This window comes from Dreissena polymorpha, chromosome 5 (genome assembly GCF_020536995.1).
Source record: "Dreissena polymorpha isolate Duluth1 chromosome 5, UMN_Dpol_1.0, whole genome shotgun sequence".
In the NCBI taxonomy this organism is placed as follows: domain Eukaryota; kingdom Metazoa; phylum Mollusca; class Bivalvia; order Myida; family Dreissenidae; genus Dreissena; species Dreissena polymorpha.
The window spans coordinates 31,214,374-31,226,800 of record NC_068359.1 but is presented as its reverse complement, the minus strand read 5'-3'; the positions used below and the strand labels follow the sequence as shown (position 1 = coordinate 31,226,800).

The window sequence follows — 12,427 nt, the reverse complement described above, 5'->3', positions numbered from 1 at the left end:
TTGTGTCTTGTGAGAATAAATGGCGCTCTTTTATTTTTTTAGAGGGTATAGCATTCAACACCAAAAGTATTTAGTATACTGTAACCTCTTATCAATTTTTGCCTATTGTGAAAAGGGTCCATTGACATACGAGATTAACGACAATTGTGACGAATTTTGAATTCATTTTTGTGTTATCTTGTGCAGCGGGGAAGCTGGAGAACCCCGGAGGTTACCACAACCAGTCCGAAATGTGACCACCAGCCTTCTCACTTGCGCCGAGTGCATTATATTGAACCCGGGTCGCCTTGGCCACTGCGTTAACCGGACATCTAAATAACTGTAGCTAAATAAACTTGGCGAACAAAAACACTTATATATAGGTACCGGTAAGCGACATTTTAAGCTATGGAAGTCAAAACTAAAGAACTGAGTTTGCGCATGTTTAGAATTTATTGATAGATATTTCATGATTTTGGTATATCAGGGGAACATACCAATATTTATGTTTACGTCAATATTTTCAGTATGGTTTCCACTCTATCGTACAACATACAGACCCGAGCGTTTTCGGATAGGATTATTTAAAGTCACTAACAGTTCAAAAGCAACAATGAGCATGCACGTCCAGTTGCCCATAGGTTACACCCAAGATACATGTATGAGTCATTGAAAATATAATAGTTCGCTCATACATTATATGAAATGTGTTGAAAGTTATCACCCAAAATACAGTAATGTGTAAATAACAATACAATATTTGGCTTAATAATTTTTCGGATAACTTTGTTAAAAGTTATAACGCAAATATGCTTTCATGTGTTAATGAAAATATAGTAGTTCGCTAAATAAATATGAACTGTGTTATAAAAATAAAGTATTTCGCTAAAAAGACCCATGCAATATCGATAGCTGGCCCTAAAGTTATACTATTTCTGTATAAAAAATGAAACAAGAACATTTTTTCATCGGCAAAATATGTTACACTCCAAGATATTGCGACATGCTTTAAAGTTCTACGAGTTAGCAAAACATTTAAAAAATGAAACTCCGATTGCATTCATAACTTATTTGACTGACCCTTTATGTGCATATAGCGCCCATTTGCCTATGTTGTGACTGCGTCATTTTGCATATAATGTATTCGTGTACATGGCTTGTTAACTTGAACGAAATAATGATAAGATAATGCATTACGAAGCTTTTGCTATGGAATAGTGTCACTTAGATAAAACTGTAATCACAACATCATTTTAATGACATAAAAGTTGTGACAAAAATGATGCAAGTTTTGGTGATTTTGTGTGGCATAACACTTGTGAGAAAGTTCAACTCTTTAATGGTTTAACATGTATATTCAAAATACAACGGAAATAATATATTTCTTTCACGCAGTTTTGATGTTTGGACTCTCAATGTGTAAATTATTTAATTATTTATTTATCTAAGTTGTTCACGGTTTAAATCAAGACATTGTGTTATTTAAAGCAAGTGTTGGAAAGTCGAGCTGAACGGACACAAACAAGATTTGTGTGACATATTTGTAATATTCTGTATTGTAGGTCTATGCACTCCCAGCGACGACTATTCCACCAGAGGGCGCCCCGTGCAAGACGCAGAGCGATTGCCCATATGGAGAATGCTGTGTCCACAATCCGCTCAGTCATCCCGGGTCGCGCAAACGCTTTTTGTTCGAACAGTACTCCCAACATGACCACGGTTTCTGCAGACGCGCCAGGAAAGAGACAGAATCTTGTTGGCCACTCGGTAATTGCATGTTGTTATTTTTTTGTGCGTTTTTTTTTTTTTTTTTTTTACAAAACTCGAAACAAGATGTCCCGTACATTCGAGCAAATTCGTATGAAATCGTCGTTGTTGCAATTTTTAATATTGCCCTCCATCGCGACAAAGAACCACATTGAACATTAAAAAACCTACCCACATTGGATATGCAATTTTCAATTCACTATTCTATCTGGCAGGCCACGATCCTTCTAACTCGGAGCTCTTCGAGTTCTACTGTCCGTGCGAGAGCGGCTTGGAGTGTCGAGGCCTCGTGGTTCATGAGAGCGCAACGCAGATCATACACGAGCGGCCGCAATGTCAGAACCCGGAAAATGTAAACGGACGCGGTCTGTGAAAAGTGCATGTGCGTAAGGTGTCGTTTCAGATTAGCCAGTGCAGTCCGCACAGGCTATTCAATGACGACACTGTCCGCTTGTATGGTGTTTTTCGTTTAAAGTAAGTCATTTTTGGCGAAAATCCATTTTTTGCGGAAAGTGTCTTCCATGATTAGCCTGTGCACACTGCACAGGCTATTCTGAGACAAAACTTTACGCACATGCATTTAACCTCCTTTTCATAGAGCGTGGCTCATTTATGCTTAAGACCATTAAGGACAATTTAAGATAATGGTCACCTCGCATATGTTTACATTATATGGCATAAGAAAATGTAGATTTTACTGTGTATAATCAATGTATTATACAGCATACCGTAATATATGCTCTGTGCCAACACAATTACTATTTGAACAAGTAACAACGATATGTGTTGATATCAATCTAAAATTAGTATATACATGTGACATGCTATCACTAACAAACACGAATTTCCTTTTTTGGGCTGAGATATTTAGTCCGATTTCATTTTAAAATTGTGTCTGAATACGGTCATCTTTCCAAATGTCGCAAATCAAATTTGTTAAATCAACTAATGCAATCTTGTCCAGCCTTGTGTCTATAACAATCTCGGCGTCTTAATGGATTCTTACAAATGCCAGGTTAAACTGGAGATGTATATGTTCTAGAGCCTGACGGACACAGTGACGTACAGCGGTCAGACCTGCATGTCCGATGCGGACTGCTCCGAGGACATGTGTTGTGTGTTCCACCCGGACACGCTTAGACAAGAGGACCAGGGCTATTGTCGGGCTTGGAGACAGCGTAACGAAACATGCACTGCTTCTCGCACTGCTTCTCGTACGCTCCTCCTTGAATTTCTTTTACCAGCAGAAAAACATACACATTTAAACGATTTCTGTTTTGCTGATTAACATTTGGTGTTAATCAATATGTTTTATTTTATTCCAAATGCAATGATGGCATAAACGCGATCCATCTAAAGGACAGTAAATGATTCTTCTTTTCAGTGGGCACTGCGCGTCACACGTTTGAATGTCCTTGTAAGCAGGGTCTCCAATGTCGTGGTACACAAGTGCAAAATATTGGAGGACAAATCAATTTGCACGTGAACCCCGTGTGTCAAACGCCCACCAGTGGATAGGACGTCTTCACCTGGGAGCTATGACACCTGTATTGGAAATCCTGGCATTAATCTGTTACTCTAAATATAATTGAACTTCGCAATAACAAAATTGAAATTGTAAAAATGAGTCTGCAAATATACATATATTATTAAATAGACATACTCCACTAGATATATGTTGTCGTATGTTTAAAAGACACAAACGGTGTGATTGAGGGACAGATACTCTAAACTAGGATATAAAGTAGACGATGTTATAAAAAGACATTTAGCTATCTTCAATTAAGCCAAACTCCTGTCAGTACTTTCAATAGACAGTCAAAAATAGTTTGTTAGACCATATTCCGAATGTTAATTATTGTTTATAATTCACATCAGTCTAGATTATCACTAAGGGTAAAACATAACCAGTGTGTCCACAATATGAAATAGTTTCGGTATTATAAGCATCTCGAATATGTGTCGCACGTATTACCAAACAAGTAACCTATACGGCGCCATACTATTTAAGGAGTTACAGCTGTTATATTGCATATACGCATGCACTCCGGTTAGAACAGTGATTAGTGAATGCGCTTCTTACCAAAGCGACCCGGGTTTAATCCCCGTTCCCGGAAGCATGTGTGTTTGGTTTGTGGTCACCATACCGGATAGGTATGGATTCCGGCTTCCCTCGCAATACTATACCAAAAAACAGACAATCTTTCAGTTAAAACGAAAGGAAGAGGAGGAGGAGGATTGTAAATATAGAATTTATATCAGTATTAAAGCGAGTATATACGATTTTGTCAAATATAAATGAATTTATATAAGATGTGTAAAAAACTGATTATATATATATATATCTTTCAATATAAAATAAAATAAAAGTTTAGAAGAACATGTGTCAAAAAATGCGAAATATGCCAGATATTTAATTCTGAAATCGAAAAGGGCTGTACAGTCGAATTCGCCAGCATGTATATCATGCATGTACGATGTGAATCTAAACTTTGTTTAACGGTTCATTTTAAATTTCTGCAACGATATTTATTCATACGACACACGAACACTAACTCTGGTCCTAATAAAAATACGAATGCTTTGGTTATTGTAGGAAAATATCATCGTCACAATCGACTCAGGGCGCTAATTTGTCTTTGCTGCATTTTATGAAATTCGTATTTAATGTATATTTTTTCTTGCCTATTTTGTGTTATTGTAACATATTTTATCAATTTATTACCATTTAACACATATAAAAAATCGTATATACTCGCTTTAAAGGTTTGTGTAATGCTATTACTTTTGATAGTGCCTTTTAAAATAATAATAATAATAATAATATTATTATTATTATTATTATTATTACTATTATTATTATCATTATCAAAAAAGTGTTATTTCTTCCTTTGTTTAATTGTGAAATAAATATATGATAAGTTGTCAGACACATGTAATACATGTTCTTATATTAATGATTTGGTTCGTTTCTTCCAGACTTGTTTTTCCCAGGTATGAGCCCCCACATAATGGGCTCTTGGAGCATTAGCTGGGTCATCTAGGCCCAGTTGCAGGATTGGTCCTACGATGGACAGGAACTTGCCTGTTGGAGCCCTGCTGGGGTTGGTACCCAGCGGCTTAACAACCTTCATTTTAACTAGAACGCTGTTTGAATTCATTATCTGAAAACATGGTTTATAAACTATTAAGGCATAGACAAACAAACAAAAGCAATTCTCACCCTGTTACTGCTAGTCTTTGTTTATATTCCAGCTGGATACGAAACTGTAAAGCTAAATACACTCCAAAAATGAATTTTTTTTTCAAAAATATATAGCTTTTTAATTAAAATCAAGTGTCAATACGTCCTACCAGTATTAACTAAAATAATACAAGAATTATGAAAAATGTGTTTGTCAACAGAGCAAACCCTACCCAATACACTCTTAACAAATTAGTAAAATAAACAAAGCACATAAGCAAATATTATAATTTCATAACAATCATGTACACGGTTGCTTTAGGTGCTTTTTGAGATCCATCTCCAATTGAAAGTCTCGCTTTAACAGAGAAACAAGCCAATTTTATACCTGCGATAATTCTCGAGTGTTGTCGCTTCGATCGAAAACGAAACAAATGACAACTATGGTTTCTCACAATTGATATATATATATATATTAAACCAATTAATTTCATTGTGCGCATAACATGATGGTGCACAAAAATTTACATTCCAATTTTCCTTGTTCAGTCGGGTTTTGAAAAGGTTCATTTTATTTGAAGAAATAGTTTCTTCACTCAGACTGTTCCAAAATGAAATAGCTCTGATTGAGAATGAATTTAATTTGATGTTCTTCTTGCACTTTGGTGTTTGGAGTTTCAAGGAATGCAAATCATTTTGTGAAAGAGAGAACAGTTTGTCCCATTTCAGACTGTCAATATTGTGCATGGATTTGAACATTTGTATATTATCAGCTCTATCACGTCTAGGTGACAAGACCAGGTTCCTTCAACCTCTTAGTGTAAGGAAGTTGAAACAAATTTGGCACTATTTTGGTAGCTCTTCGTTGAATATCTTCAATTTTCTTAATATGTTTTTCAAATGTGGAGACCATACACTAGATTCATATTCCAATGTGGGTTGAACAAGCGATTTGTATAAATGATTAAACATGTCCTTGTCAAGATATCCGAATGTTCGGTTTATCAATCCTAGGATTCTTTGTGCTCTACATGTGATGTTAGAAATGTGTTGATCAAAATTGAGCTTATTATCAAAAGTTATTCCCAAATCTTTCTTATTTGTCAACATAAACAAAATTTTCACCCTTCTCTCTTATAAGAGTATCTGAAGACTTCTTCATTACTTCCTATGTGCATGACGTTACATTAATCGGCATTAAAAGACAATTTCCACTTTTCACTCCAGTCACAAAGTTTGTCAAGATCAGCCTGAAGCTTTTCACACTCTTCAATGTTGGGAACTTGTGAATATAATTTAGTATCATCAGCAAAGATTTTCACGATTCCAGAGACAACATCAGGCAAGTCATTGATAAAGCAGAGAAATAGAATTGGACCTAGTACACTTCCTTGGGGTACTCCACTTACTACATCAGCCCATGAAGAAACAGATAAACCAACCCGTAACCACTGTGTCCTGTTAAGTAAAATGTCTTTCACCCAGTTGAAAAGTTGACCTACAATTCCCATTTTTGTCAGCTTAAACAGCAGTAAATCATGAGATACACGGTCAAACGCTTTGGCAAAATCAAGACAAATAATATCTATTGGTACTCCAGAGTCTTGCATATTTGCCCATTCATCAAAAATTTCTAGAAGCTGAATAACACATGAACGTCCTGACATGAAACCATATTGAGCATCTGCAAAAAGTCTATTGGAAACCATATGAACTGTTAATCTTTCTCTAATCAATTTCTCACAAAGCTTGCATACAACTAACTCCTTCATTCAATGATTTGTTGAAAAGCAATGTTTATGGTTTAACCAACTCATTTGTAGCTTCACTAAGCACTTTCGGATGAATACAGTCCGGTCCTGGTGACTTTTCTGGGTTTATTAACTTTAACACCTTTAAAACCTCAATTTCACTAAAACTTATGTGATTTAAAGTTTCAATGTCATCCATGACCTCTATGTGTTCTCCTGTTTCAATCTCTGCTTTCACAAATACACTGCTGAAAAAATTGTTGAGTAAATTGGCCTTTTCTTCATTAGTTCTATACCTATTCTTAAAAAGCATTCCAAGCCGATTTGATTTGAGCAATAAAACAGATAGGTCATGTAGTATGTAAGAAAGAACTCGACGCGAATCAACGGTCATTGTTTAAGGCCATCTTTGCACCGGCTTCTCTCCAGTTGATGAGGGTTTGCCGCCATCTGTCAAAGTCTCATATAGTCTCCAACCTAAAAGCAAAACACTGAATGTGTAGTATACAACATTGCTTTTCCTACCACATGCACACAGAAATATTCAAAAATAAAGTCATGGCAAGTGCCCATACAGAGAATTGTGTCTTCAAATAAATGACGCTCTTTTAATTTTTTAGAGGGTATAGCATTTAACACCAAAAGTATTTAGTATACTGTAACCTACACGTTTAAGAGTTAAAATAGACTTATGAAAGTATGAAGAAACTTACATTGTTTTCCACCAGGTACCCGTTGACGGAAAGGGAGGTGACGACATTGAAGCTGATTTTCAACGCAAAACAACACAATAATCAATTGCATTGAATCTAAAATAGTAATTACAACAGCAACGCAACTGCAGATGGTTTACAATGTTCGTATGTAATGTGGAAGCGCACTATACTATACGTTCATGCAATTTTGAAATTATCTTCAACTGTCCAGTAAATAGTTATCATGATCAATAGAGTCGCATTTACATCGCTCAACTGACGAAGTAACATGATAAAACTTGCAATGGACCGCATTATAGACAAATGCAATTCATATCATATATTACATTCTCACTAAAACATGTTGTATTTCATTCCTTTTAAATCGATCTTTCTTCGAAATGATGTATGCTTTGTATTACTTACGATACACAATATGCAACAATATCACAGCAATTATGTACATGTTAAATACAACGTTTTGGTAATTGAATTTGAGTTTAGTATTTCCGTACGTTTGCTACCTTCGTTTCAGTAAATTGCGGTTTATTAGAACTAATAACAACTAAAATTGCATTGTTTGTTTTCTAATAACTGTGGCAGTAAAGATATATTTGTTACGTTTATGAAACATATTAAAAAAATTCTTGTTTACTTGCAAATTTTTTTTTAGAGATACATGGCAAACTTAATAGTTAACATATTTTTACAGATGGGCCATATTTGTGTATACTCACATCTTGATAACGTTTCCCAATAAATACATGGTTTTCAGGTATCTACTACACTATTACACTAATTGGAGTGTTATTCGTGTTTATTGTTTGCTTTAAAAAAAAAGAAAAACAAGACTCAATAATTTCTTTAATCCTTTAAATTCCATTTCATCACAAAAATAGATGGACAGGGTTTTAAATTTGAAATGTACATTAGATTGGCATTTATACATGTTTTCGTTCACGTAACGACTAAGGTAAGGAGTGTGCATTTCAAGTCAGTCTGCTTTTAGCTACGTTAGGAACGATAACCACTTTAGCTACGCTAGGAATGATAATCTGCCTGTTTATACTTTACCACTGATACACTGCAGACAGCAGTGGGTGTATGTAATTAATATGTGTTAAACAGCCTGTGGGACGACATTGGCCAGTTTGTCATTGAAATTTGTACATGTATATAGTGGCTGCTTTTAGGGAAAACGGGGCTTAATGCATGTCATATAAGTGGTGTCCAAGATTAGCCTGTGCACACTGATTAGCCTGTGCAATGCACACAAGCTAATCAAGGAGGACACTTTCTCATTGTATGGTGTTTTTCGTTTAAAGAGAGTCTCTGGTACTGGGATGACAATTAATGCATATGCATTAAGCCCTGTTTTTTCCAAAATGAAGCTTAAATCATCTTTTCTATTTATGATTTGAAAAAAAAAGGATAAAAGTGATAATAACTTCAAAGTAGCCTGGCTGACAAGGCAAATCACTTTAAAATCAAATAAACAACCAATGAGTTCTAAATTTTTATCTTGTGTCATTTTAAGTAAACATCTAAAAGGGACATTTTCACAGTTTGTCAATAAATGCTTAATATTGATAAATGTAAACATTGGATCTAAAAAGCTCCATTAAAAAAAAAAAGAATAAAATTAAAGAAACAAAAAAAGTTACCCTTTACTGGGCGCTTAAACCACTGACCCCTGGAATAAAAGTCTATCGTTTATACCACTCGGCCATCCGTGCTCATCATTGTAATTTATACTTTATATATGCAATCCTCGTAGTATGAACAAATATAACGACAACAACAGAACTCTCCAAATTATTAAATCGTCAAATTTTGTCAATTATCAAAACGTGAAAAGGTCCCTTTAATGTCTTCAAACATGCAAATTGAATTGAATGAGTTCAATAAACTGTCAGAATTTACATCACGAATAACATGAATAATAGATTTAAGACCAGAAAACTAAATTTCAAAAGTTGGTTTCAGTTGAGCTAAAAAACTAAAAAGCTGGGCAACTTTTCAAAGCTTGAACAACTCAATCCAATTAAACATAGAATACAAATTGGCGACTGTGGATCAATAAGACCTAGGAAATGATTCAATTCCAGCTCACAACAAGACATGATGCATTAAAAGTCTGTCATATCGGCAAATTTGTTGCTCAATAATTTAAAGAAAATACATAAAGTATTAGATACACATAACACACCATGAACATAATTCTAGGCTTGTTATTCTTTAGCAAGGCAACCAAAATTCTAAAGATGGTTGCCAGTGCCGCAACCAACTGCGAAAAAAAAAAGACAATTGTTGCTATTTTGTCAAAGTTATCTCTTTAACATAAATATGAGGATAAACAGTGCACACACATCTCGACCTGTGCTTTAAGACACACTATTTATAAATTTGAATGGGTTGTGTTCATTTCAAACTTGCGAAATAAAAAGCTATAACATAATTTTGAAAACTGAGTTGCGTCTAAGATTATGCAATAGCGAAGAACTTCAGTGCCTTCAGCGCTTTGATTTTTGAAGCAGTTATACTTCGTACACAATCAATGTTATTTTTGGACAAAATATATGTTTGCTTGTATTTGCTTAATAACTCAATGTGTATCATTAGAAGTCCAGTGACTGTATCAACGTAAGGAACTAAAAAATGTATAAAACACAACAGTTCTATGTAGAACACAACTTCTGAAACCTCTAAGCCCTAAATGTTTCTTGCTGAAATAAGTGGAGGTGAATTTCTCTCCTAACTTGTTTTTATTATACACGTATTTGTTTAAGATAAAAATCTGCTTCAAAAACTGTAACATACATGAATTCAGCAAAACGACCCACCTTTGAGAAGTCATGCGAATCCAATTTATACAAGATAATTTGGAATATTTTGTAATTTTAATGGGAGCTAACTTCTACAATTTTGCATAAAATTCTCCAAATACTTGTTACTAAGTATGTAAATAGAATTACTGTGTTGAAAAATAAATATACTCATAAACAGTTTACAACTTGTTGAATTAGCAATAGTTTATCACGTATAGTTGTCTTTAAATAAGTAATATACACTATATGTTTACATGTTTATGTTGAATCACTATTAAGAAAGTTATATTATTGTCATATGTTTCAGGCTTGTAATTATGTGTGTGCTAATGTTGTGAGGACGATTTGTTAACCACATACTGTTTTTCTTTTGGATGTGTTTGCTGTTTATTAAAAACATTGTTGCGTTGATAGCTTATGTTTGTTTCAATTCCATATTTAAATCATTTCAAATGAATTGGTGTAGTCAATAAAAAGCTTGAATGAATAACTCTGATATGTGTGAGTCTATTATAATAAATTATCCGCTCATTTGTTTCCTATAGTAATACGCAGTTTTGAATTAATTTTACAAGTTGTATAGAAAACCTATTTAGTTGAATTATGTTATCGCGGTTACTTGATTCCTCTACGAATGAATGCATTTACTTATTGGAGGTTTCATAAATTAGAAATTAAATTATATATCTTGTATAATAATTATAGTTTTAACTGCGATTGACGAATAGCGACGATCAATACATCGATCTCTAATATTGGGAAGTATTGTTTAGCAGGACCTCATTTTAAGGGACCTTTTCACAGATTTTGGCATGTATTTAAGTTTGTCATTAAATGCTTTATATCAATAAATGTTAACATTGGTTCGTAAAAGCTTAAGTAAAAAACAATAATACAATTAAAATAAGAAAAAAAGTAACCCTCATCTGGGCTCGAACCACTGACCCCTTTAGTAAAAGTCTAACACTTAGACCAATCGACCATCCGTGCTCATTTAATGAGTTATGTATTTTATATGTTATATAAGCAATCCTCGTAGTGTCACAAAATATCACGAAAACAACATAACTTTCCAATTTATTCAATCGTCTCGCGTTGCAACGCTTTAAAATTTTCAGGTTTTTAAATCGTCAAAAGATGCATACAGTGGATATTATAGAGCATGGTAATTTTTCAGTACTATTGTTTCCTCACAAATATCATAACTACAACGACTAGTTGCGAATCTGAAACTTTTTTTTTATTTTGTCAATTTACCAAAACGTGAAAAGGCCCCTTTAACATGACACTTGAACACTAGGTTTATCCCGCCAGTGTCTACTTTAAAATCGGTATCGATACACGATTTACTATCAGCTCTTAAACTATTTTAAAGTGTCATTAGAAAATGGATCCTACTTAAATACAACAAAACACATTTGTGTAGTGCATGATTAAGATGAAGGGATGTATAATATCAATAACTTATATCCCGGAACAGATAATTGTAGCTATCAGTCCCAAGACTTACAGGTACCTAAGGGCAAAAGTACAATACTTAAGAAAGATAATACACAGAGAGTAACCACAACAATACTCACTTTAAATAACGCTTGAAGAAAATATTGAAATCTTAAATGCACTGTCCGATATGGTTTATATTTATACAACCCAAAATATATTTTAAGGTCGGGATTCGAAATGTTCAAAATGTATAACATTTAAATGTAGATATTGGTTGCATATACCATTGTATATTACTATGCATTTACGTCTCAATTAAGAATCATCATACCTTATGTTTCCCTATCGCATAGAGCATATATGAAGTGCAGGGTGTTTTCTTCACACTTTTAGGTTTATTTCAAGACACTGTACCGTGATAAAACAAATGCATTAAAAAACAAATGCATTTACATTTACCAAGATAAAGAAATCAGTGTTACACAGTCTATTTGTGGGGTATTTATAAGGTGAACGTAAGTTCTAATGGTGAATAAATTAAAACGTTCGACATTTTGCTTATATATATATATATATATATATATATATATATATATATATATATATATATATATATATATACAGACAGTGACTACTTGCGCTTTGTAGATACACAAATGAATTAGTTGCGTTTCATATGAAAAGTGTTCATACTATAAATGGCAATCATAGGTATCGGTTAATATTTACGTGCATTTTATATAGGACCCAACACAACATATTTTTATACCATGGGACCCT

The 12,427-nt window shown here is 33.9% G+C and overlaps 2 protein-coding genes across 2 annotated transcripts in view; one reads left to right on the top strand and one right to left on the bottom strand.

Annotated features, from left to right (window-relative positions):
- LOC127831905 (uncharacterized) overlaps window positions 1–5,352 on the bottom strand; it is a 33,885-nt gene extending 28,533 nt beyond the window's left edge. Inside the window, exon 1 of the mRNA XM_052356993.1 lies at window positions 5,319–5,352. The gene's annotated coding sequence lies outside the window, so the exon portion shown is untranslated. The remainder of the gene's footprint in view (window positions 1–5,318) is intronic.
- On the top strand, window positions 1,133–3,416 carry LOC127831908 (uncharacterized). The gene is made up of 5 exons (XM_052356996.1): window positions 1,133–1,297; window positions 1,542–1,746; window positions 1,962–2,098; window positions 2,789–2,960; window positions 3,131–3,416. The coding sequence occupies exons 1-5, from the start codon at window positions 1,259–1,261 to the stop codon at window positions 3,262–3,264; spliced, it is 687 nt and encodes a 228-aa protein (XP_052212956.1). The 5' UTR covers window positions 1,133–1,258; the 3' UTR covers window positions 3,265–3,416.
- Window positions 5,353–12,427: the final 7,075 nt, after the last annotated feature.